This window comes from Acomys russatus, chromosome 29, assembly GCF_903995435.1.
Source record: "Acomys russatus chromosome 29, mAcoRus1.1, whole genome shotgun sequence".
Lineage (NCBI taxonomy): Eukaryota > Metazoa > Chordata > Mammalia > Rodentia > Muridae > Acomys > Acomys russatus.
In genome coordinates, this window is record NC_067165.1 from 19,826,408 (window position 1) to 19,853,853 (window position 27,446).

Sequence of the window (27,446 nt, forward strand, 5' to 3'; positions counted from 1 at the left end):
CGTAGCTGCCTGTGGTTCTTTCTTGTCTAGGGTTGAGGCCTAGTGAGCTTCTCCTCTTCCAAGTTAGCATGTCTGACAAGGCAGCAAGCTTGCTCAGGTCCTGTTTAGGCAGCCATGTTGGTGAGACTTCTTGGGTGTCGCTTCTCTGACATTTCTCACAGGCGCAAAGTCCTGGTCCTCTGGCTCTCTCTGTGCCCTCTCTGCAATGATCCCCGAGCCTTAGGTGCAGGTGCTGTGTGAGGTTGCTTTGTCCACTGCACTTCAGCTCCTCCACAACTCTGCATTTTGATTGGTTGTACTTTTTCTATAATGGTCTTCCATCTGTTACAAGGAGAAGCTTCCCAGATGAGGAGTCATCTCGTTAAAATGTTATAGTTCCACGGATATATATGTACATAGCTTACCATCCCCCGCGAGGGTCTTTCTAGATCGTCTCCATACACGGCCATTGGGAGGAGCAATGTGTGCCGTTTCCCCCGTCTGCCAACAGTGAAGCAGGTGCCCGCATGGTTTTGTCCGCCTTCTCCCTTTGCCCATCAGATGAGGTAAACTGGCATCTTTCTGAGGAGTTTATTTAATTACAAGGAAAGGTGACACCTATCCGCATCCATCGATAGCTTGTTTGCATTTTTTTTTGTTGTTGTTAATGGAGAACGCGTACTTTTCCTTTACACCTGCTTACACTGGGGTATCGGCCTTTTTTGGTGAGTCTGAACTCTGGTGTCTATGGTACAGATTTCTTTTTCTAGTTGGCTTCTTACCATTCAAGGTTGTTGGTGGCAATTTTGGTGCATGGACGTCCAATGTTACTTCCTCAGAGCTTGTGGTCTTTCTTCCACAGTTTTGGATTTTATTGAAATGCTTAGACAACCGTCTTCCACCCCGGCATTACCCACTGTTCACCCATATCTCCTATTCTGGCAACTTTCTAATGTTCTCTTGTCTCTTTCTTTTGTTTTCTTGTTAATCTCTGATTCATCTGCAATGTATTAAGATTGGAATCTAGAGAGCCAGGCATGTCGCTCAGTGGGAGAGCACCTGCCTAGCACGTACGAAACCCTGTGCGTGTGAAACCCTGCGTGTATGAAACCCTGCGTTCAATCCTTGTGCCAAAAAGAATTTTAAAAACCCTGAAATGCCAAATAACAGAATAATTGTCAGGACACAATTAATGAATAATTCATTCTTTTACTGCTGCGAAACATTTTCCTCATTCATGTTTTAGACACTTGTCTCTGCCCGAGCTTCTTTCTGAGGCTTTTTATCTCATTCTCTTGATCTTCCGTGTTTGGAGACGCTGTTACAACACGGTTTTAATTATTTTGGCTTAATGATATATTTTAAAATCTGATAATACAAGTCACCTTTCATCATCCCTGTAAAGACATTTTTTCAGTCACTATCTCATGTTTAGATTTCACGTTTTAGAGTCATTTTTCCAAGTAAAAGAGAAGTCTTTGTGCGGTTGTGAATAGGGTTGAATTAAACTGAAAAATGACTGTGGAGAAAACTGAGACCCGAAACTTCACTTCTCAAGGAACAGGGGCATTAGAGCTGTGTGCGTGTATCTCTGTTTCTCTCTGTCTCCCTGGGTAGCTCTGGCATGTCTGAAACTCACAGGGGTCCACCTGCCTCTGCCTCCCGAGTGCTGAGATGCCACTCTTGGCCTAGTGATCTCTCTTGCTTAAGGAGTTTCATTTGTTTTCATTATTTGTAAAGTATTGGAATCACATGTTTGTATTTGGGCTATTATGTGTTGTTTAATATTTGTGCTGATGTGGTTAAGGGGAATCTTTTGTTGTTATGTGTCCCTATGAGTTCTCTCTGGTATAAAGAGGCACTATTAGTATTTGCTAAGTAGCTGGGTGGTGGTGGTATGCACCCTTAGTCCCAGCATTCTGGAGACAGAGGCAGGCAGATCTCCAAGTTTGAGGCCAGCCTGGTCTACAGAGTGAATTCCAGCACAGCCAGGGCTACAGAGAAAAATTTGTCTCAAAAAAAAAAAAAAAAAAAAAAAAAAAAGTGCTAACTAACTAGTTATTTAACTCTCTGTAACAGCTGCTCTTACCTGTTTTTAGTGGTTGGGGATTGCTTTTTCTTTTCCCCCTCCATTGCACTCACTGGTGCAATAGTAGCATTGGGCAACCAACCAATTCCTGATTGGATCTGAGGCCTGCTCCATGGGAGGGAATATAAGCCTGGTGCTATAAACCTGCTCAAAAACCTATAGCTAGGGATATCGCAGGTCTCACAGAGGAAATCTCCCGCTGGTGATTTTATATATGTTCATGTAGTTAAGCTGCCTTCTAAATTTTTCCCATTTATACCTATATATCAGTGCAACCTTGGTCAAAAGAAAAAAGCCTCCGTGGGCTCTGTGGTCAACACAGAGATTCATAACTGGTTAGCATGTTGAAAATACATGTCTGTTAAGCATGCAGCCCTTAGAAGATGTCCACATTACCTCCTCTGAGGCCCAGGGAGCATTGCAGGAGGTGGAAAGATGGTAAGAACCAGAGGATAGAGAGGGTACTGTGACATGCTAACGCACGGCTGTGATGAAGCCATTGCAGACATGAACACACAGCGGCCTCGGCCATCTGCACAAGACCCGTATATACGCACAAGGAAAAAAAAATGCAAATAGAGGGGGGCTAGTTGGGAAAGAGTGGAAGAGGGAGATAAAAGGTGATAATGGGGGTGAATACAATCACAATACGTTAACATTTATACCATGTGCAAACAAGAGCTTGTAGCTTTGCGGAGCCGCGACTCACAGTTCACTTTCTTGTCTTGTTTTACTGGGTAGCGGCGCGGTGTGAGTCTTCATCAACACTTTTTTGTTGTTGTTTTAATTTTTCATTTGGCAAGAATGCCTCTAGTGTTTCATTTGATATTAGTTAGTATGATAGCTAGGCTGGTGTGAGGTAAAGCTGCTTGAAGGAAGTGTCTTTCCTACCGCTGTCTCATTAGACCTTCTTTATGGCAGTAGACACTGGCTTTCCTCAGACGCCTTCCTGAATTTTGTGAGCCGACCGTATTTTCATCTCCTTTGAACTATTGATATGGTGGAATAGTATTCATGGATTCCTTTATATCGAGCTGGGCTTGCATTCCCGAAATAAAACTATGTGGTCATGGTATGTTAGCCTTGTAATATTCTGGTAGATTCTGCTTGCCAGAACTCTATTAAGAATTTTCATAGCGGTATTAAGTTGGTAATCTCATTCTGGCCTGTCAGATTTTGCTAGCAGGAATTTGCAGGTTGGGTAAAATGTATAATTTTTGAACGTGGAGATTATCTAGGATTGTACTGAGCACTGGGGTGGGAGGGCCTTGTCTAGAAAGCCTGCGTGGAGCATCCTTGCTCCAGCCCATCCCTCCTCCCACACACAGCTCTGTCATTTCTCACAGGAGGAATCTTCGAGTATGCGGACGGCCCCAATGCCCAGGTCATGAACGCCGAGGAGCATGCCTTTCGATTTTCTGCCAACATCATCAACAGGAACAGGACCCTGCTGCCCAACACAACCTTGACTTATGATATTCAGAGGATTCACTTCCATGACAGCTTTGAAGCCACCAAGAAGGGTGAGTGTACAGATCTTCACTGTACACTTCCAACGTGTGTGTGTGTGTGTGTGTGTGTGTGTGTGTGTGTGTGTGTATCGGGGAGGAGAGTGGAGCCTTTCCCACTTGGTCTGGGGACCTGATTCTGTCCCAATCTAGATCAGGCTGTACCAGTCCCCCAGGAGTAGGGTGGGGCCTGTGAGGAAGATCCAGGCTACCCAGGCGTGGTGCTGTAGGCTGCAGTGCCAGCAGTCTGGAAGCCGAGGGGGAGACCATGAGCTTTGGGCCAACCTGGGCTATATAGCAAATACAAGGTCAGTCTGTACTACACAGCAAGATTGTGACAGGCTATGAAGGGTGCCTGGGAACCTGAGGGAAGGACACAGGGCCTGAGATTGCCTGAGAAGAGGCCAGCCGAGGTCTCCAGGACCTTTGAACCAAAGTGAACATTCTCACACCTGATTTTTTTTCCTATTAGTTTTCTTTTTAATGGACAAATATTATAACAATGGTGTAGCAGGTGCTGTTTGGCTTCATGTGCGCTTTGTGGAGTGCCCAAATCAGAGGACCTCACACACCTACCACATGTAGCATTTATCATCTCTCGTTGGTAAGAACATTGAAAATCCTCTCTTTCAGCTATTTCAAAATATGCAATACATTATTAACCACCACAGTCACCTTGCTACAGCACTTATTTTACCTTTCGCTGGTATCCTACTCCGGCAGCAATAGGTAGCGTACATATAAAGCAGATCCGGTATTAGCCCAAAAGCACACCATCTGCCTGTCATAAAAAGGCATTATGAACACAGCGCGCTGCTCAGTGCCTGCGGCAGCTTGATCCTAGATCCTGCAGATGAGCCCCGAATGGACACCGGCCCTGCAGTCATATGGATCTGTACTTTCTTTTGCCTACAGAGTCAGTAGGAAGTACTGGATCACAACGATGACGAGTTGTGAGGAGTCCAGTTAAAGTTGTCCCACACCTGAATTCTTAAAAAAATAAGATAAAAACAGATATCACCTGTATCTTTGCTAATTAGCAGACACATTTAAAAGAGTGAAGTTCTACTGCCCATAGGTCTTCTCACACACACACACACACACACACACACACACACACCCCAGTAACTAACTTTTCAGTACCAGGGGGAGCAGCCAGTTTCCAGTGTGCTACACAGTACACCTGAGTCACGATCGGTTGTTGTTGTTGTTACTTTTTGCTTTCGTTTGTTTGTTTGTTTGTTTGTTTGTTTGTTTGTTTCAAGACAGGGTTTCCTGGAACCTACAATTGTAGACCAGTCTGTCCTCGAACTCAGAGATCCCACCTGCCTCTGCCTCCTGAGTGCTGAGATTAAAGGTACACTCCATCACTGCCTCGTTTGTTGCTATCTTTTTAAAAGATTTATTGATTTTTGTTCTTGTTCTTGTTGTTTTGTGCGTGTGAGTGTTTGCCTGCATGCATGTATGGGCACTACACACATGCAGTGCCTGCAGACGCCAGAAGAGGGCGTCGGATCCCCCCCCGGAAATGGAGTTTGATTGCGAGCTGCTGTGTCGGTGCTGGGAACTGAACCTGGCTCCTCTGCAGGAGTAACCAGTGCTCTGAACTGCTGAGGCAGCCCTCTAGCCCCATGTTAGTGCCTTTTCAAAGGTAGCTAATATACATATACCAACACATGTGAGCCCTGCAGGCTCATGGGCTCTGCAGCTCTGCTTTTAACAAACCATGGACAAAAGACACTCAGGGAAGGGGAAAAAAAAGCAGTTGCTTCTGTACTAAACATATATAGACTTTTCTGTGTCATTTTCCCTAAACAATAAGCACAGCGCCTATTTACATAGCATTTGCATTGCATTGTGGGATGAGGCGTCTTGAAACTATAGAGCATAAGGCAGAGTGTGTGGAAGATATATGCAAATACCGAGCCAGGGACCCAGCATCTGCCTGTCTGCGATCAGCAGGGGGCCCGGGAACCAATTCCCCGCAGATCCCGAGGGAGGCTGCATATCTGAACTATGTTTTTACATATATATTTAATTCAAACTCAACTTAAAGGCTTAGATAACTGGAAATAGCTCCCATAGAACTTTAGATTTCCGTGTAACCATTTTAAAGACCTCAAGCCTAAGGAATCTCATTTCGAAAAATGACTAGGTCATCCTTTCCGAAATACATGATATCATAGCCCATCACAGCTCGTATCACAGTTTTTAGTTAAATCGCTGTGTTTTTAATGTACTTTCTCGTCTCTCTCACATTACTGAAGGGAAGACTCTCTTTTGATATTTGATCTATCCCTGGGGCACCTGAGAGGTCAGGGACTAACGATAGTAGCTGCTCAGTGAAGTGATGGTTGAATGAAGTCATTGAATGATCGGAACCTAAGAGCCATTGTCCCGGATGCCTGGACGCTGAGCCTAGGGGTTAGCGTCATCCGTGTCTATTCCGAGGGCTGAGGCTCTCACCTGTCTCTCTAAGGAGTTCCTGCTTTCCGAGCCATTTGATCTCCTTGCTGCCAAGGGCAGAGAAGCCAGGATGTTACCTACTCCTGGCTCTGTTTTCCAAAGTCCCTCTATGCTTAGCTTTTGAGCCCAGAAAGTCGGCCGAGTGTGACTGTGGAGCCAGGCCGCCCAAGCTGGCATTCCAACAACTCCGACCTCAGCTGCTGTGTTGAACTAAGTGCCTCGGTTCCCTACACTGTGAAATAATGCCTCTATTAAGTGCCAAGGACTGTGTCTGACACTGAAAAATAGGACTTGGCTCTGGGTACACTGGCTCCTGCCCTCCAAGCACTAGGTTGTCAAGGCCGGGAGTTGCGGGGTGGGGAACCCTAACTCCCACTGTTTTCCCTGCTGCCCCTCCCCTACTGTGTGCCCAAGGTCAGAGGCTCCATGACCCAGAGCTGTTTTGTTTGATATGCTTGAGCCTCCACCCTTAGTGCTGAGCCCCGCCTCCCTGTACTAAGCCCCGCCTCCCTGTACTAAGCCCCGCCTCCCTGTACTAAGCCCCGCCTCCCTGTACTAAGCCCTGCCTCTCTGTACTAGGCCCTGCCTCCCTGTACTAAGTCCTGCCTCCCAGCACTAAGCTCTGCCTCCCTGGACTGATGTTATTCCCAGCATACCCTGCACTAGCAAATGATTACATTGGATCAGATCTATTCACAGAAATTTTAGGACTCAGCAATTGCCTGGAGTCAGATCAGAGGCCCTCATGGATTCAACCAGCCCAATGGCCAGTGATGCTTTGTGATTCTGCATAGGTGATTCCTCCAGCCTGGTGGCAGCACAGCACCTGGAAGGGGGAGCCTTCCAGGGCACTTCCTCCCAGGACTTAAACTCCCTATGCAATACTGTCGGGTTGTCCACAGAGAACAGAGACAGAACCATCTGACACTTCCCAGAGTCAGCCGTAGTCTCTCCTTCCATATCAGACCATACAGCTTATGCCCCTAAAACCTTAGTGTACCCCAACCCTGGGCCATCAGATGGCCAATCTAGCCCCAGCCTGACTTTCCTGCCATATCTGTGCGCCCAATTCCTTACACCCAATTATGGAATCTAGCTCTACCTGCCTCCTTGGGGATTTTGTATATCCTGTTTCTCCTGTTTATAATTCCTCCAAATACACACACACACACTCTACCCCCATGCACCCTGGCTGGTGGAGCTGGTGAATTCTCTTTATAGTCTTCTTAAGATAAGGTCAGGCATCCTGTCTCTGTCTTATAACCCTAGACTTTTCTTTCACAATCTCAACTTCCTGGGTGTGTGTGTGTGTGTCTAAGGGCATGTGTGTGTGTGTGTGTGTGTGTGTAAGGGAACATGTGTGTGTCCAAGGGCGTGTGTGTGTGTGTGTGTGTGTGTGTGTGTGTGTGTGTGTAAGGGCATGTTTGTGTGTCTAAGGGCGTGTGTGTGTGTGTGTGTGTGTAAGGGCATGTTTGTGTGTCTAAGGGCACATGTGTATATGTATAAGGACATGTGTATGTGTCAAAGGGCACATGTGTGTATAAGGGCGTGTGTGTGTGTATAAGAGCATGTGTGCGCGTGTAAGGGCGTGTGTATGTATAATAAGGGCATGTGTATGTGAGGGTGTGTGTGTTTCTGTCTCTTCACTGGACTACAGGCTCTATTAGCGTTGCATTACTGTACTATATAACCCAGTGTCCCAGTTTGCTTTATGTTGCTATGATAAAACACTGACCAAATCCAATTTGGAGGAAAGCCAAGGCAGGGCCGGGAGACAGGAGCTGAAGCAGAGACCATGCTCGCTGCCCCTCTTTCCCTCCCTGTGTTCACACTGCTCTTACACACCACAGGACCACCTGCCAGGGTGGCACCACCCACGCTGGGCTGGGGTCTCGTACAACATCAGGCCAGACAACAGGCCAGCCTGATGAGCAATTCCTTCATCGCAGTTCCCTCCCACCAGGTGTCTCTAGTTTGTGTCAAGTTGGCAAAACCGACCAGCATACCTATCATGGACCTGCACCCAGGGGTGCACAAAGCCATTACTGATGGTTTGATCTGATATACAAGTGAGAGAAAGTGTGAATGAGTTCCTGGTGTCCTGAACTCACTTTAGGTTTCTCCTGATAATCCTACATGAAGGAGGGAGACAAAGCTACGCCCTCTACAGGTCACATCCCACAGCTACCATAGCCAGAGAAAGGTAACGAATAACACAAGTGCTGGGACAAGCAGGAGGGCTTCCTGGAATAAGAGATGTCCACGATGTGCTCTGAGGATGGCGGAAAACAGGACAGACAAGAGCAACATGGAAACCAGGGTGGACCTGCAGGAGGGCTTTCTATGTACTTGAGAGATCCTGGGTGAGCATTTGCTGTGTGACAGAAGTTAGGTGTCACAGGGTGAGAAAGGCAGAGGTGGACGGTCCCCGCTACTGCCGGACTTCCATTTGTCTTTATCATGGCTGGGAAGATGAGCCCAGGCCTGGGAACTGCATGGCATGATGTACGAGAGAAGAGTACAACCTTGGGTTGGCCAGGGAGTACTGAAAAGAAACAAACCTGTCTAAGGCAGATCAAGACAGTATCCTTAGCACTCAGATCAAGCCAGAGACCAGGCAAGCCCTTCTAGGCCTCTGGGAGCCCCTGTGGCCAATGCCACCTACTAGTGGCTACCAACAGGCCATGCTGTTGCCATGCACTGATTTAGCTTGGTCTCAGAGATCATAAGGTTAGACTCACTCGGCATCTCCATTTTGAGCATTGTTTATTATTGGGCCCCAGGCCCCTTTCCTGAGAGGCGTGTTGAATCCAGTGGCACTTTCTGGCCTCCACTTAGTGCAGCGTTCCACTAGACGACTGATGACCCTTTGATTTGTTTTGGTTTTGTTTTTTTGTTTGTTTGTTTTTTGTTTTTCGAGACAAGGTCTCTCTGTGTTAGCCTTGGCTGTCCTGGACTCACAGTGTAGACCAGGCTGGCCTCCAACTCACAATGATCCACCTCCCTCTGCCTCCCGATTAAAGGCATGTGCCACCATGCCCAGCCTCTGATGACCCTTTAAAAATGAATCTCACTCTCTATGAGCCCCTGAGTTGCTCTGGCTCAGGAGTTACTAACACAGTGTTTCTGTGAACGGCCATGTGCTTGTCTTCCACGGCAGAGGTACCCCGTTTTGTTGAGTTAATTTTTAGGAGTTGAAGCATGGGGTCACCATGTCCAGCCAAACAGTTTCATAGGTGGTTGCACAGATCTGCACTCCCACAGCAGCACGACGCTGGCAGGTGCTCTGTATCTGGGCTGACAAGCAGAAAGGTCGGTTAGACTTTTGAAGTGTTTGACCGTTCTGCTGATCGGTGCAGTGGTTATCTTACTGTGGCTTTCTTTTGTGTTAATCTGATGATTAGACAATGGAAGTTCCTTTTAATGGGGAAAGACCTCATGGGGCTCAATGCAGGAGGAAGGGCTAATTCAGCCAGAGCAGGTGTGGTAGTTGGTGCCAGGTTTTGCGTTTCTGTGTCCCATTTCCTCATAAGACCTAATATGCCCCACCTGGCTAATTTGAATACTGAATAGGTCATTTGAATATTCTTTTTCTCCTTTTTAGAACTTTTCAATAACCTTTTAAAAATTGAGTTGTCATTTCCTTGTTGATTTAAAGGAGTTCTTTATATATTCTGATAAGAGTCATTTTGGGAGTATGTGTGAATATATACATTTATATATGTATTATATTCATTACATGTAGGATTGTCTTTAATACTCTCTTAGTGGTTGTATCTCATGGGAAGCAAAATCCTTAATTGTAAAAAATTTGATTTATTAATAATCCTCATCATGTTCTGGGTGAGAACTCTCTGCCTATCCTAAAGACCATGCCTTCTCTTTTCTTCGAGGAGGTCTGTGGTTGTGTCTTTCGTGGTTGGCTATCTGATCTATTGAGTAATTTTCTCGTGAGACATGATTGTTGAGATTTGTTTCTTGTACACAAGGCTGGTAGGATGGATTCGACTTCACCAAACATTTTGCCTAGAAGGATGTTTCTATCTAGTCAATTTTCTGTTAACAATCAAATGCTAGAGATGGATGAAGAAACCATCTATAAGAGAACAGACAGATCAACACAGAATTAAACAATGGAATTTTAATCAGCCAGAAAGGAACAGACTCAGGTAGGATAAGTGTGGCCCAGTGGAAGAGAGTTTATCTGGCATGTGCCCTGGGTTCCATATCCCTCTCTCTCTCTCTCTCTCTCTCTCTCTCTCGCTCTCTCTCCTCTCCTCTCCTCTCCTCTTCCTCTTCCTCCTCCTCCTCTTCTTCTTCTTCCTCTCTCTCTCTCCACACACACACACACACACACACACAGAGAAGCAGAGAGAGACACAGAGACACAGAGAAAGAGATATACAGAGACAGACAGACAGACAGATAGACAGACACACAGATGTAGGTTGGGGAGGTTAGTATACAGCATTATATCTGTGTTTCAAACCTGGCAGGTAGCCTGCCTCTTCCACAGACAGAAGCAACACTGTCTGATCCTCTAGGCATTTCTTCTGTGGGGTCAGCTCCCACAGAACACTGCCCTCTCCCCAGGGGCTCAGCACTCCCCTGGTCTGTATTTCTTTCGATCTTTGGGTTTTTTTTTTTTTTTTTTTTTCAGGTTGCATTCCTCAGGAGCTTCGTTAGGACCCTTCTAAGGGGATGCACTAAAGCCCAATTCTGAGGAATCCAGTGATAATTAATTGTTTCTAGATGGAAGTTACCAGCACCGTTCTCCTGCTGTGAGCTGGCTTCAGCCACCTTAGGTCATGTGGAGCAAGGGGACACAGCAACACAAAACTTGGCACCACTTACCCCACCGGCTCTGGCTGAATTAGTCCTTCCTCCTGTTTGAGGCCCAGGAGGCCTTTCCCCATTAAAAGGAACTTTCACTATTGCCTTTATTTTGAAATGTTTTGTGGAAAATTAAAAGAAGAATGTCTGCCAGTCAGGATCTGAGCCAGCAGCCCAGAAAGCACTGTGTTTTCTTCTAAGCCTGGCCAGCGCAGGCTGGAATCGACCCAGCACTCCCCAGGCTCCTCTGCCTGCACTTATTCTCTGGGTGGCTCAATTCCTTTTAAGACATAAATTGATTGGGATAATTTCAGCTATAACTACAATTGCCATGGAAAGAGGGGGGGTGTATTCAGGTTGGGGACTCCCACAATGACTGTGAACCATCGAGTTACTGTAAAATGACCAGAAAATGGATTCAAAATTGAAGCCACAAATAATGTAATTACTGCAGCGTATGCACAGAACTGCCAGGACAAGGTTGGCTGCTGCCCTGCAAACATCTGGAAGCAAGGCTGCTGTTGTTGTTGATGCTGATGCTGATGCTGATGCTGTGATAACCCCTGTCCTGGGCCTTGCTGATAGCAGAGTTCTTCTATCCTGGAAGATCCTCAGAAGAGAGAAGAAACATGGAGGGACTAGGAAACAGATGTAGAGAGGGGAAAGGAGAAAAAAGAAAAAAAAAGAAAAAAAGAAAAAGAAGTAGAAATTAGGAATGAGCCAAATAGTTCTAGACCCTGTACCTTTAGGAGAGCGGAGTCCAGTGTGGATGTCATCTGTCACCACCACAGATATCAGTACCACAGTTCTTGTCATCCCTATCCATGCCATCCCCTCCATCCCTGCCTCTGCTGCCATCATCTTCATCATCACTGGTCTTGCCAACACCAACATCAATCCCCCTCCTGCCCTCACCACCATCACTTCCCTGACAAGAACCTCTATATAAGCAGCACCATCCCACAGGTACTGTGATCCACAGCAGCCCTGTTTTTATCTCCTTCTCTCTCTCTCCACTCACACCTCTTGCCATCCCGGCTGGCCTCATCTCTATGACTGTAATGCCATAGACATCTTTATCACCAGCTGTGTCCTCCACACCAACACCAGCATCTCGATACTGTCTTCTGCATCACATACCCTGGGCCTGGTCTACTGTCCCCTGACTTTAGTCAAACATGATACTCGGCCCTTAGTCTAGGGTAGGAGCATCACATGAAAGAGTGGAAATTGTAAAGATGGAATAAGTTGTATCCTTGGTTGCCTGTTTCACGGTCAGAGCAAAGTGGGGACCTATGAGGCAGACTTTTTTTTTTTTTTTTTTTTTTTTGAGTGGTGCAGGGGAATGACACAATTCATTCAGTCAAGTCTTCAATCTGAACATCCTAGTAAGGATGTACATCCTTTAAAAAAAATTAGCACATGTGGTGTGTGTATGTGTGTGTGTGTGTGTATACACGACACATACTTGTGCATGTATGCATGTAAAAGAGACGGGATGGCCTGGGGACTGGTGTATTCATCATGCTAGAAGGAAAAAACAGATTTTGTTTAACAATGTGCCAGCCTTCCCAATGGGTCAATATTTAGTCTTGGAGGCCCTGTTTTATGGATCTTTTAAGCAAGTCTCCATGGAGTATAGAGCTTACAGAATGTTGGGGAATCGGAACTGCTCTTGGAAGCTGGGTGATGGCTTCCCTTATAAGACCTGCAGATGCACGGACCTGCGGGAAAGGAGAGAGTCGGGCAGATAGCTGAGGAAATGAGTGTTCTCACGGTGCTCGGGGAACGTCCTGGAAGTCAGCTGTAGGGCTGTGAGATGGACACAGCAGGGAGGAGATGAAGTAGGGAAGCAGCAGTGGTCTTAGGAACAGGGGTGAAGAAAAGCTGCAGTAAGTAGGCCTTCTAGGGCCACTCTAAGAACTTCTGGCCTTTACACTGATGGAAAGCAAAGGAGTGGTGCAGCCTTCCTGACACAGAAAGGTTCTTTCTGGCTGCCAAGTGTGGAGATGACAGGGAGTGTGGCTGGTGTCTAATGAAGGAAAATGATGGTGGTGGCTTGGCTCAAGTAGACGTGTAGGGTGGCATCTCTGCTGCCTTGGTCTACAGGTATGCCTGTTGTTTTAATCAATAGATGTGGGGCGGCCCAGGCCACCGTGGGTGGCAGCATTCCCTAGGAAGAAGATTCTAAACTGTGTAAGAATTGAGAAATTGAACTGAGCACAAGCAAGAAAGTGAACGTGCGTGCATGTATGCGTGCGTTTCCCTCTGCTCTTGACTGTGGATGTGAGGTGACTAGGTGTTTGAAGCCACTGCTGTGATTATTTCCCCACTGCTGTGATGCACTGTAACTTGGAACTGTGAGCAAAAATAAACCCACTCTTTCCTAAGTTGCTTTTGGGATATTTTATCACAGCAACAGAAATAAAAACTGGAACGCGGGTCTAAGGCACCTTAAACTGAAGGTGCCTTGCTGAAGAGAAGGGAAATGCACAGATCAGGTCTTGGGGAGCAGGCCAGGGCCAAAGGTAGAAGCTGGAGTCCCCAGTCTGCAGATGTTACTTCCTGTTTGCCTGGAAGCTGGGATGCCTCTTATGAAGACATCACAGTTGACTAGCTTGCTTACGGGATCACTGCGCTCCACAGCTGCCTTCTAATGGTCTCTTCTTACCTCCCTGGTATCACAGGAAGGAGACACTGTGACAGCACGTTGCTCATGAGGAAACTGAGACCTCATGAGTTGTCCTCGCCACACAGGTGTTTCTCTGGATCTTTGCCCCCATGTGTTTATGCAATTGTCAAAAATCACTGACCGCTCCCAGTGCATGGACACAGCACCTCACTAACCCCTGCCTGTGTCACCCTCCCCTCTGTTGCAGCTTGTGACCAGTTGGCTCTAGGTGTGGTAGCCATCTTCGGGCCATCACAGGGCTCCTGCACCAATGCTGTACAGTCCATCTGCAACGCCTTGGAGGTGCCCCACATCCAACTGCGCTGGAAACACCACCCCCTGGACAACAAGGATACCTTCTACGTGAACCTCTACCCTGACTACGCCTCTCTCAGCCACGCCATCCTCGACTTGGTCCAGTCCCTCAAGTGGCGGTCAGCCACCGTGGTCTATGATGACAGTACAGGTGGGTGTCTAGACCTGCCAAGGCTCAGGGGGATGGAGGCAAGAGTGAGGGAGCAGAACCCCAAGATTAGGATTGTCTGCTTGCGTAGCACAGTTGCCTTTGAGGAGAAGGTCCCACCTTACACCAGACACCAACAGTAGCCAGTTACACTGACCCTTGCACCTGGGGTGTCTCACACCCATGTACACCCAACACACACACACACACACATGCACACATGCACACACACACACACACACACACACACCTTATTCAACCTCAGCCTGGCTCACACCTGACCCTCCCCTCCCCTAACCCTCCGCTCCCCTGACCCTCCCCTCCCCAGCGCGCCTGTACCATCTTCCGCTGCAGACCTGTGACTGGCACTTGCTGAGCACTGACCTGTGCTCACACCTCCATGGCCACACCCAACGCCCACCTGCACTCTACATCTGTCCCCTCCCACCTGCAGGAGGCGTGTCCGTATTCTCCACACCCACTCACAGTTTACTCGTGGTGCAGCCCGGTGTAAGGTCTGTCTGTGCTCTGTGTGAATCCCAGCTCTCCCACCTGCTGCCCGGGTTGCCACTCTGAGCCTTTATCTCCTCACGGGGAGTCTCTGGACTTAAGAGACCTGGCTCGGAGCCCAGTGGAAGGTTCGCCGCTGAACCTGCCGACACCTGCTCGCAGCACCCTCCTCCCAATTCTTCGCCTGTCAGGCACTCCTGTTCGTGTCTGGTTATGCTCACATACCCACTTCCTTCCTTCTCACGTGACTGCTGACTCCAGCTAAGGCCAGGTTCATAGAAATGGGCTGCAGGCTTGAGCCCTCCTCCAGTGAGGAGGAAGGAAAATCCTGGCCTCTGATTTTTAGCTGAGGCTGGACCCTTCCCATCACCTCCCCTGTCCCCTCCACTGCCCCGCCCCCCGCAGAGACACCCATCCTGCCACTCATGCCCTGCTGACTTGGAGTCACATCAGCATTCATTCCTTCACACAGGGTCCGCTTAGCCCTGCCTCGCCATCCAAATCTATCATGATGGTACTTACCTTCCAGAACCCTCTTAGTATAGTGTGTTACCCTTTACTTCCTCTTGGTGTGGGCCTGCAGCAGAGAGCCACTAAGGGATCCAGCAAACACCCTGGATCTTTCCTTTGGACCTTGTGGTCTGTGACAAATCCTCAGCTGCTGTCTTGGCAAAATGTGTATTATGTATATCAGGAGAAGAGGGGAGACTTGCCTTCATCCACAGCGGCCTTCAGGAGTTTCGCTCTCTGGAGACAGAGCAGGCAGACCTCCGGAGGAGTGCGTGGGAGAGACTGCTGTGTGTAGTGAGAGTCAAGCAGTGCCAAGACAGTCTCATTTAATTCCACAAGTCTCTCAGCGACTCTGTGGGGTGGTAAATCAGAAACAAGGCCAACAGACTAAGCAAGGTAATAGACCCCACTCACTGTCAGCAGCTAGTACCACAGCCTGCACCATCCCACAGGTCTGTCGGAGCCCAAGGCCAGCACTGTCATCCAGCACAGAGATAGTGCCCCACCCCCACCCCTGCCACTTCTTTCCAAAGACTTGAATCTCAACACAATTTTTAGCTGAGCCTCTTCAGAGACAGCGACCTTGGCAAGTCACTTAACCCGTGTGTGTCAACAGGTAGAGCATCTAGTGTTGAAAAGCCCTCCGGCTCTCAGATACCTGCAACTCCATGTTAGCTCTTGATTACTTCCTAATTGGGGGGGGGGGGCGGGGAATAGGAGGTTGGAAGCCCATGGGCAGGATAAATCCGGATGCTGTTTGTCCATCTCAGAGTTCTGTAAACAGCTATAGAGTTCCCAGCAGTTCTCAAAAGCCACCCCTGAGATCCCAGCTCGAGTCTCTGTCACCATGGGATGCTCCACGGGCAACATGGGTGCCCAGCTATAGGGCACTGGTAACTCGTGGCAATCAGAGCGGAGGATCAAGTGACAAGGACAAATAGTATGAGCGCCATATACCTAGGTGGGGACAGAGCTTTGTGGCCTTGGCTAGCGCGTGCTGATTCACCAGAAGAAGGTGGAGCTTTGTCCTGGCTTCTTGAAGATAGAAGGGCAGAAAGACAAGATAGGGCATGTTTGGGCAGAGCAGGTGGAAGGAACCGTGTGAGCAGAGCAGAGGAGATGGGACAATGTTGTGGAGATGCCAGCCCGCCTGGGAAGAGGATCGGGTATGGAGTGTGAGCAGGGAAAGCGAGACAGACTGGATTCGCCTGGCTGTGCAGGTCTGGCATCCGGCCTCAGGCCTCAGACTATGTTGGGTGTAAGTGAGCACCACTGAGCGCTCTCAAGCATAGCCTTGGAATAATGAAAGCCGAGTTTCAGCAGACACCCCAGAGTGCATTGTGCCAGGAGGGCTGGAAGGACAGCAACAAGCTGGGAGTGGGGGGGGGGGCCGGGGGTGGGGAGGAAGCACGGTCCCCACAGGAGCAAAGGAGGTTGCGGCCTTAGTTCAAGGGGTTGCTCAGAAGAGAACTTGGGAGCCAAATGGAAGGGAAGAAACAGATGTGGACAGGATGGATGGCTGTAGTGTCGCAGGTAGAGTGGGCAGAGCAGATGCTGGCTTGAACCATTGCCCAGGGGGCAGGCTGCGTGGGGTGGGAGGGCAAGGCTTTGCAAGGAGATATGCCAGGATGACAGGCAGCATGCTAGTGGCACTGCTTGGAGCTGATGCTTAAGCCTGGAACTTCCTGACTTTGATCCCTTAGCTCTACTCACAAACCCAGGTCGCTTGGTCCTCTGCTCTGATGGCCGGAAATTGCCAGTGACCTCTAGATGGTACCATTTCCTCCACTCTGTTTTTGTCCAAGTTGCTAGAAATCAAACCTTGTACATACTAGGCCATCGCTTTACCACGGGGATGCACTCCCAGCACCCCTACTCTTCTGTAATCTGATTAACCATTCATATAACCATGGGATGACCATGCCTTCGTTTCTTCGGCTTCCCGGTGCCTAATGTACTTTTTCTTGTGATATTTCATTAGCATTTAATTTAGTTTGATTTTCAATTTGTCTCAATTTAGTTCAGTTTTAAAAGTGCTTATAGCGGAGGCAATGAGAGATGGGCTTTGGTCAAGGAAACAATGGGTTCTATGAGTCAGAGCAGCACTGAATAATAATAATGCAATATTGAAAATAGATAGCAGGAAGCAGAAGCCGTTCTCCTCCAATCAAGACATTTTGCCAGGCTAGACCACCCCCGGGTGGGAAGCAAAGTGTGCTCAGTAAGCTCTGGCTATGTGTGTGCCAAGGTCGTGTCCACATTTTAACTGACGGGGCAATCCAACTCAAATCAATTCAAGTAATTGCCACATTGTTTTCTTGTGGATAGGGGGTGTGGGCTGGACCTTTCTAGGAATTTTTTTGTTTTGTTTTATTTTGTTTTGATTTTTGGTTTCTCAAGACAGGGTTTCTCTGTATAGCCTCGGCTGTCCTGGACTCACTTTTGTAGACCAGGCTGGCCTCGAACTCACAGCGATCTGCCTGCTTTTGCCTCCTGAGTGCTGGGATTAAAGGTGTGCGCCACCATGCCCGGCCCTTTTCTAGTGTTTTGTTAGACTCCTCTTGTCCTTCTCCTCCTTGACACGGTAGTGTGGCTGCAGCTCCAGACATTATTTCGGATGCTGACACCCCAAGCTGGAAGGAGACAGAGGAATTTGTCTTAAAGTGACTCATACCCCTTATCAACAAGAAAGTTCTGTCTCTGAACCTTCTAGAAGACAGTCTTGTACAGCTCATGAAGCCCGTACCTACTACTCCTAGGCACTGTCAAATGGGAGTAAAATGGCCACTGACTGGCTCTCACCAGTCATGGGGACTGGCACATTGCCACACTCCTTTCGGCATGCCAGCTGAGGATGCATTCTGGTAGCCCTCTCTTTGCAATAAGCTGTGTAACAGGCCACCACCCCCAGAATCCAGTGGCCTAAAACAGCAAACATTTCTTTAGCTTCTTTAGGTCAGCGGCTTACTGGGCCTGGCCAGCTGCTTCTTTGGTTTCAGCTGGCTTCCTTGCCTGCCTGCTGGTAGCTCTAGGCCGGCCTTGGCTCTCTTCCATGTGTTTCTGTCCTCCAGCAGGCTCATCCAGGCATTGTTGTTCTAACTATGGCCAAGGAGCAAGAGAATCAGCCAGGATGGAGATCCACCATGCCTGCTAATACAGCACTGACCAACCAAACAACAGTGTTGAGCCTGGTGGGCGGGCACTGGCCAGCTCCATGCAAAGGGTATGGATCCAGGGAGGGGTGAGGAGTGTGGCGTGGCGTATCCTTTTCACGGTAGTAGCCTCAAGGAGAGTGCTTGTGGAGGAGGTGACCTTTGAGCTGTGCCATGTTTTCCGTCTTCCTAATCCAATCTGTGCACAAAACTCTTGCCATGGCTGAAAGGAAAAGGTTTAGAGAGGAAAAGAGCCTTGGGGTGGAGAAAACGGTCTCTTCTGCCTAGAAGGCAAAATACTGCTGCTCAAAACCTGATCCCATCTGTGGCCTGGTTCAAAATTAAGGGTGCTCCCTTAACCTCCGAGCGCGGCCCCCACCCCAGATTCCTTATCTGTCCCACCAGCTCTAAGGTTCTTGTTCTGTGTGCCTCCCAGGATCTGGAAAGAGATGGTTAAATGGGGGCTATGAGCACAAAAGTGCTTTGTAAGTGAAAAAAAAAAAAAGCTATTCCAACAACCGTGATTCAGTGAGGATATTCTTGGAGGGATTGATTAAGGAGGCAGGCAAAGGGAAACTCGGTCTCAGGCAAACACAGACAGCCCGGTCCGCTGGAGGTGGGCCGGAAGGAGCCTCAGTCTCCTTGGGGACTACACTGATGGGAAAGAAGTCTGACATTTGCTCTTGGAGAATGTGGGTCATTGTGCTTTGCACGGGGCGATGTGCTTGGCTGACAAGCCAGCCCTAGTGGCTTCTGCTCCAGCGTCCAACCTGTCCCTGTCCTCATGATCTGGGTCTCCAGAGCCCACGGGCCTGCTAATGCTGAACAGGGTCAGAAGAACGGCTGGGCAGGAGTGAAGTGCGCATGGAGGGCGTCCAGGCAATGGATGTGAGAGGCCAGCGGAAACACTGGAAGAACCCAGAACTGCTGGAGAAGTTAGGCTTCTGGGTGTGACCGGGGTCATTTATGGCCCCTCCTTTGCTGAGGTTTTCGGGTCCCCTCCCTCATCTAGGATGAAGTAGGAGCTCAGAGGCCTGTGTTGAGTCAGAGTTCTACCTGTGCATCCAGAGAGCCCTTTGGGAGGTTTGGTTAGTCTCTGCGGCACAGGAGGCTTGCAGAAGCCAACCCCCCCCCCACCCCCCGGAAAGGGAGGCTGGGCAGACTTAACTGGGCACTAGGGACTGCTTGGGAAGCTAGGATCCCATTGGAAGGGTTCTAGAGTTGAATGTCAAAGCGGGGAGATGCTTCCCAGATAGGAAACACTGTAACAGGCTCGGGAGGCAGAGGCAGGCGGATTACTGTGAGTTCGAGGCCAGCCTGGTGTCTACAAAGTGAGTTCAGGATAGCCAAGGCTACACGGAGAAACCCTGTCTCTAAAAATCAAAAACAAACAAAAACAAAAACAAAAATTAATTCAATGTACATTAGTGTAAGAAACACAGAGATGTGTGTGTAGTTCTTATTTTACTAAGACCTTAGAAGATCACATCACTTTACGGTACCCTTTGACCCAGAGGTTCAAACAAGTGTCATCGGGGCATTCTTTCTCCTCTCTGCATCTTCTCTGACATCTGCCCTCATGGATCCTATCTCTGGTCATATGTGGTGACCTTAGACTTACACGGTCTTACTTGCACAAAAAGAGTTGTTTCTTGCCTGGCACTAGGTAATCACAGAGCCGCAGGCACCCCACCACCACCACCACCACCACCACCATCACCACCACTCCGTGGTCCTCTTCCCAGAGGATGCACTCACTGGTTGGCCAGGTTGGGGTCATGCTCTTTGTTCCCAGAGCTGGCATGGATTCTTCCCGAGTCACAAGGAAAAGTGGGAGTAGGGGGGCGGGGCGGGGTGTGGAACAAGGTTGTGTGAGCCATGTGTAGCTGCTGTGTCTAAGCTGAGGGCACAATGCAGGGAGGGGATGTGCACCTGCTAGCTCAGCCCCTCCTTCCGTGGTGAGCCTGGGTAGGGGTACTGGAGACCAGCACACAGCAGCTTCCCTCCCAGAATCGACAGAGGAGTCGGCAAGAGTGGAGCTTGAAGCAGGCAAGGAAATGAACTTAATTAGACCTAAGCAAGCCATTTGTCTCCAGGAGGTGACATTCCGTTTTCCCCTGGAAGTCCCCAGATTAAGTGGCTTTACAAAATACCAAGGTGGAGGAGAGATTTTTTTTTTTTTTTTTCAGTGTGGGGGAGAGGAAAACAGTAAGTCTATCCAATTACAGGTAAGTTGCTTGAGAACTCCTTAAGTGTCAAGGCTCTGGGCAGGGTGCTTTGGGACTCTAGTCATGGCTGAGGAGTGGGGAGTGGGAGCCAGGCAGAGGAGGCTGAGGGAAGAGGGCCCCCCACCCCCGCAAGCTGGAGTAGATATTAGGGGCATGTTTGAGGGTAGGGAAATATTCCTGAACAGAGCAAACAAGGAAGGCTTCACGGAGGCATGTGCCTGAAATGGTCTGTGCATGTATGTACATGTGTGTGTTCTGTGTCCCCGGGCCCCTCAGGTCTCATCCGGCTGCAGGAACTCATCATGGCCCCATCCAGGTACAACATCCGCCTGAAGATTCGCCAGCTCCCCATCGATTCGGATGACTCACGCCCCCTGCTCAAGGAGATGAAGCGAGGCCGGGAGTTCCGCATCATCTTCGACTGCAGCCACACCATGGCAGCCCAGATCCTCAAGCAGGTAGGTGGGTGAGCGCTAGCCAAGCTGCGTGTGCAGGAGTCTGGCTGGGGGACCTGCCGTGGCTCTACCTCCCCTTTCCCAGGGGACCTCAAAGCATCCTAGCTTGTCTCTCCAGCTGGCTGTACGACCTTGGGGGCCACCATGACTCTCTGTGCCTCAGATGGCACCCGCAGTGTGATGGTTACCCCAGTTGTATTGATGTATGATCCGGCCCCGGGCCATGTCCTAGTATTCCGACTGTCCCAGCATCAACACTGCTTTCTAGCTCACCTCCACCAGGCTGCCAAGAGGCATGAGAACAGAGCGCTGGTGGTCATGGGAGGAAGGCACACCCCACGGAGGGCCTTGACTTCCTAGTACAGTGCCCAGATGCCTCACTGCCTCTCCCAGTAACTAATTTCCCATAGCCAGGGCAGGCACTGTTGTTACTCCCTAAGACTGGGATACTGCTCTTTCAACAATGTGCAGACGCTTTGCAATGATGGTCGAAGAGAAGAATGGTTCTCCAGACTGGAAGGTCTCCTCCGTTCCCAAACACGGCTCGCACTGACAACGGAAGCAAGAGGATGATGAGTTCAAAGCCAGTCTAGGCTACATAATGATGTGCGGTGTTAAGAGAGACACAGAGAGCATCTGTGTCCTGGGGATACCACTCAATTGGTAGAGCGCTTACATAGAATACAGGAGGCCCCAAGCCCCCAGTTCAATCCCCTGCACCACATAATCTACGTAGGGTGGCTCATGCCTGTAATCTCAGTAGTTGAACATAGAGGCAGAAGATTCAGAAATTCAATACCATCTTTACCTGTACTACAAGTTCAAGGCCAGCTTGGGATACATGAGGGGTAGGAAGAGATTTTTTTCCCCTCTATTTTCCTGCCTTCCATGTTACAGAAGGGTGTCACCACCATCTCCTCTGTGGACAGAGTTCATTTATAATCCCACCTCAGACAGCTCTGGGGCATCAGTGAGACAGGACAGCAGAGACGGCGTTCCTGGCACAGAGCTGGAATTGGGCCTGGGGAGACCCTCCGGTCCCTGTGGAGGACCCCCATGCAGAAGTCCTGTAACCTTCACTGTCCGGGGGTTTCCCCTCTCTTCCCTGCATGTGTAGCAGGATGCCAGCCATAGCACTGGCTTACTGAAGAGTCACTCGGCAGGTATTTGTTCCTCCCCGTTGGCCCTGAAAAGGCAGGGATTATTATTACAGGTGACAGGTGAAGAAACTGTGGCTCAAGGGAGAGCAATAGGCCTGAGGTCATCCAGCTGGGAGTTCAGATTAGAGCCATGTCCGGCTGGCTAGCAAGCATCTAGAGTTGAGATGAGGACCCTAGGCTGAGCTCAAAGCAGTTTAAAGGAGGTTGCGGCCTTTCCCAGCTCCTCCCAGCCCTCGCGGCGCGGATGAGGGTGACAGGGATGATGCGTAGGTTCAAGGTGTGTTTAACCCTGTGGCATTTTCCTCCAGAGCCCTTGGTGGGCCCTGGCTTCTGAGGAACTCTGTAGAAAATGCATTATAGTCATTAGTGTTACAGATTACAGGCTTCTAATAAAACACACAGATATATCACCCAGAGACCTCGTGCTGCTGTGCAGGAACCCCAGAGGAGCGCGGGGTATGCTGTGTGGCCTGATGGGATCATAGAAGCGTGGAGATCTCATTGCTCCTGGGGGACACTCATGCTAAGGACATCCCCCTCGAGCCTTGCTGGCACAGGGAGCTCAACTACATAGAGCGAGCCTCTTGAGGCAGTCCAGGTTTCTGTCAGCATGTCAGAGTGACAGGCCCAAAGACACTGACAGAAAATCCAGACCGCTGGGCATCTCCCCGCTGCCCTGCCGAACCGGAGTCTTTTGGAGACAATGACTCCAAAACACTGGAAACTTCCCCAGGTGAGTTTGATACACAGTGCAGTGAGATCCTGTTGCTGTGTGCCAGTGGGTCTGTGTCCTACCCAAGCTCTGAGCAGATAGTCCCACACAGCCCTCAGCCTGTCCTGTCCCCTGCCTCCCCCGCTCCTGCCCCTGGTGAACAGGGGGCTGCCAGGGGTCCCGTTCCATGCTGCGAGCTGACACTCTGCTTCCCCACAGGCCATGGCCATGGGCATGATGACGGAATACTATCACTTCATCTTCACCACTCTGGTAACGTACCTCTGGGTCCTGGGGGCAAGGGTGGGACCTCCTCCAATAAAGGTTACTTGAGCTGGGCCCGGGACCAGCCTGCTAGGGGCAAGTGCTATAGTTGGAGGAGACCCAAGCCTTCTTAAGGCTGTAGGTGTGGCTCCAGGTGACATCACAGCGATATCTCTGTGACTTGCTTACTTTGGAAAAGCCATGGGCACGGGCTCTGGAGCCAGAGTAAAGAACAGCTTCTCTGTGGACTAGTGTGGGGCCCCCTGGGTAAGTCACCAGCCGTCTGCGCCTTGGTTTCTTCCTCTGCAAAATGGGCTTCTACCTCCTTGGGGGGCCTAGTAAGTTGATCAGGCTCAGGGGTGAGAGCAGAGCTTGGTTGATGGAGAGCTTGGTGGTGCAGAGACTGCCCTCCCTCCCACACCTGTCAAAGGCCTCTCATCATACCTGGAATGACCACCTTAGATCCTGCACTGTGCATGCTGAAAGTCAGCCCCTTGCACTCACTGGGGCCAGCCCACCTGCTGTCTCCAGATGGATCCTGTCCAAACTCTGAAAACATTTAGGGCCATTTAAACCCATTAGAATAATTAGCTGTGGTCTGAGATCAGCAGAATCATGGCGTCCTGTGCCAAAGAGGGCACCAGGCCTTGGAGCCAGCCACACCCTCCCTCCCTGCCACCCTCATTCAGGGACTGGTAGCTGTACTCCCCTGCAGCCCTAGAATCCTCTGGATGATTTTTGTTCATTTATAGCTCACCAGTCACCATTCTTTACCCAGCATCTGGACCTAGCAGGCAATTCTGTCTTTCTCTATACATCTGGCTCCGATACAGCTGGCCTGTGACCTCAGGCAGGCAGCCAGCCATGGGGCATGGCATAAGGAGATGTTCAGAGTTGTAAGGCTGGTAGGAGGTGGGAAGTTTGAGGCAGGCTTTCTTGAAAAGCCTGCACTTGAGCTAGGCCTTGAAGGACCAATAAGAGCTCACCAATATTGGGGGAGAAGGGAGGGTATTTCACACAGAAGGAACCGTGTAAGCAAAGGCCAGAAGGCAGGTTAGCTCTTCAGCGATGGGTTGGAGCTGGTTCCCACTGGAGTCAGAGAATCAGCCGTGTTCTCACAGCTTCACATTGTACTCTTAGCTTGCAGTTGGCCAGTGTGAGACTTATACCACAGCAGCGGGCCACTGCTGCCAGCACTGCTGTGCTCTCCAGCACAGAATAGTTACCAGCATACTCTGATTGTCACACACCCTCTGCCCACGGCACCCTGTGCCCATGCAGAGCTCAGGGCCACCTTGCCCATCCTAGTGGCTACAAATCAGACCTGATAAAAGTACCAAGGGGAGACAGGGACCCTGAAAACTGAGGACTGAGACCAGGTACTTTCTCCCGAAGGACCCACATCACCCTAGTCACTTTCTACTACTTTGTGTCCTAGAAAGTCACTCAGGGCTTAGAGCAAGGGACTGAATCCCTGTCATCGGTCCAGACCAAGGCTAGAGCTGGCAGCACCTCTCGTAGTCCCTGTGCCTTCTAAAGTGATGTCGTTTTCCATGGAGGTCAAGATCAAAGGTCTCAGAAAAAGCATACTAGCATCCCAGACTGAGGCTTTGCTTCCTTAATGTGTCTGTTTGTTTACCTAACAGCCGTCAACAAATGCTAAGATCCCCGGCTCTCAGCTGGGAGGACCAACAGAGATGGACCCGACACACAGCTCACACACAAGCTCTGCAACTTCCTTCTGTGAGCAAGGCTGCGGAGTGCCTAGCTCACAGCAGGTGCTCTGTGATGCCTGAGTGGGATGAAGGGCAGCCATGCAAATTAGTTTGTAATCAGCAAGATCAGTACTCACCCTCATCACTTGCAGCAGGCAGTTAAGACCAGGGACTCTGGTGTCTCTGGTTGGGATTAAGATACTTCACTTTGGAGGGTGAGGGCTGGCTCAGTGGTTAAGAGCACTTGCTGCTCAAGCTTGGGAGAAAACTGAGTTCAAATCCCCGGAACCTACATTAAAAAGCTGGGTGTGGCTGCACACACTTAGCCCCTCAGCTGTGGCTGTAAGTGCATGAGACAGGAGATTCCTGAGGGCTTCCTGGCTCCAAGAGACCCCAGTGACAGATCAGAACACCCAACATCTTCCTCTGGTCTCTGCACAGACATGTGTGTACATTACCATATACATACCAGTCACATACATGCACACACCCACCACCACCAAAAAAAGATGCTTCACTTCCTTAGGCAAGGTACCTCCCCTCTCTTTTCCTCATGCCTGTATTCGTAAAACAATGACAATAGCAGTGTCACTCGATAGGATGAGTGCACAAAGCGTTGACAGTGGCAAGGTGCTTAGTACAACACTTGGTATTTACTGCCATGTAAGTGTCAAACTCACTGAGCACCTCCTGCTTTTTCTTCCTGTGTGTCCTCCATCCCTCAAAACAGATCTCAAGGGAGCTGCAACTCCCCCATTTCCCCATAAAAGTGGAAACTAAGGCTCAGAGAGAGAGAGATGACCCAGCAACAAGCAGACAGCAGGGATTTTCCTAGCACATGCTTTCCGGCTGCCAAGCCCTCTGCCAACAACTGTCACTGCAGTGTCCCCAGCCCCCTCCAGCAAGTTAGACTCTTCCTGATGTTTGTCCACAATGGTCCAGCATGGTGATTGACACTAATAGGGTAAACAGAGCCTTCATGAATCCCAGCAGCACCCACACTTGAGCCTTTTGCCTGCACCCTCTGACTTTCCCGTCCAGGCCACCAGGGGAGGGTGTGCTTTCTGCTCCACACCAACTGGTGGGGGAAAAAATGGCATCTGAGAGATCCAATGACTTGCCCAGAGTCTCACAAAAACAAAAACAAAACATCAACAACAACAACAACACCCAAAAAAAAAAAAAAAACAGAGATAGTGGCTTAGTTCTCATTCTGGGTCTTGCCCTGTGGCCATTCCAGGACACTGTTCTTCTTCCTGCCCATTTCTGAGGCCTAGGTGACCAGGCCCTTACAGGGAGATGTGGCCTCCACACTACAGCAGACAGCTTTATGGTGGAGTATGTACTGAGTGTCTTTCACAGCAACCCCAGGAGCCTCCATGTATCAGAGCATCCACTGTGTGTCCCCGTCTGTCCTCCTCCCTGATCACAGCCTGCTGCCAGCTTCAGCATCTTCCCGCCTTGTTAGCTCAGGGCTCCTCATGCCTCATCCCTTTCATGTCCATTGGTCAGTGGCAGCAATATTGGGAAGGGCAATGGTATTTGGCATTTGTCTTAGGACATGCACACCATCAACCCTTCCCCTCGAAAAATTTCTCCAAAGTCTGCTTCCCCCACACAGAAGACATTTTAATTACCCCAGCTGCCATTATCGATGTCAGCCAGCTTTGAGCCATTCCCAGATAACCCTGTGCTAATCAGCCCCAGCTGAGCCCCTGGTGCATGTCATGTGTAGGTAAGAGCCTGGAGGTGAAAAAAAAAAAAAAAAAAAAAAAGAAAGAAAGAATTATAATAAATTAATAGATAAGCAATCACAATTAATGCCACTTCCTGGCAATAACAGTTACATCATGGAAAAGATATTTTCATCTGTCGTTCCTTGAGGCCATGTTTTCCGAGCATCGGCTTCTTCCCATTCAGACCCATGGGGTGCTAATGAATTAGTCTATTATGTTATGCTGAATGTTTCTAAAAGGTCCCCAGTCGACACTGAATTCAGTGTGTCAACATTTGGCATCGGAAATGCAACTTTTTGCCAAGCTGCAAAGTTATCCACAGTTCACCGTGTTGAGCACTTAGGGTCTTGGCCCAGGGCAGTTTGAACAAAAAACACAATAGCAGGAGCTGGACAAAGAGGTCTCTTTCACCAGCTCCTCAGTGTCACTGCCCTCATGCCACAGGGACGGGGGCTACTCTGTGTCAGTAGCCATAGGGAGCTTTGTAGAGAAGCCCGGACCGGAGAATGGCATGAAGGGAAGTGACTCCTAGCCCTGTCACCCACGAGAGCCTGTTATGACTTAAATCTAGAATGTCCTCCGACTGCCTCAGCTCATGGTTGGGTGCTTGCTCCATAGCTGGTGGCAGTATTTTGTTGGAGGGGTGTGGGGCTCTAGGACCAAAGGAGTTAGGGCCGGCTGCTATGAAAAGAGACTTCAAGGTCATACATAGCTCCTGGTTCCTGTCGCTCCTTCTGCTTCCTGGTCCACCATGGTAGGAACAGTGTTTCAACACATTCCCACCTCTGTGGTGGTGTCAACTGCTTTTCCATTGGCTCTCCTGTGATGGGATGAAACTGTCTGAAACCGTGAGCTGAAATACTATAAGCTTTTCTTCCCTCGAACTCTTCTGTCAGGGATTTTGGTCGCAGCCATGTAAAAAGCACCCAGCAAGCACCCTGCAGGCTGTGGCTGTCTTGGCAGATCAGGTGCTGCAGCTAGTGACCAGGGAAGGC

At 49.5% G+C, this 27,446-nt stretch overlaps 1 protein-coding gene across 1 annotated transcript in view; it reads left to right on the forward strand.

Annotated features, from left to right (window-relative positions):
- Grik3 (glutamate ionotropic receptor kainate type subunit 3) overlaps positions 1–27,446 on the forward strand; it is a 218,710-nt gene that overhangs the window by 129,924 nt on the left and 61,340 nt on the right. Inside the window, exons 2-5 of the mRNA XM_051171621.1 lie at positions 3,415–3,591; positions 13,755–14,012; positions 20,686–20,867; positions 22,956–23,009. Coding sequence (XP_051027578.1) covers positions 3,415–3,591; positions 13,755–14,012; positions 20,686–20,867; positions 22,956–23,009 — 671 coding nt within the window. The remainder of the gene's footprint in view (positions 1–3,414; positions 3,592–13,754; positions 14,013–20,685; positions 20,868–22,955; positions 23,010–27,446) is intronic.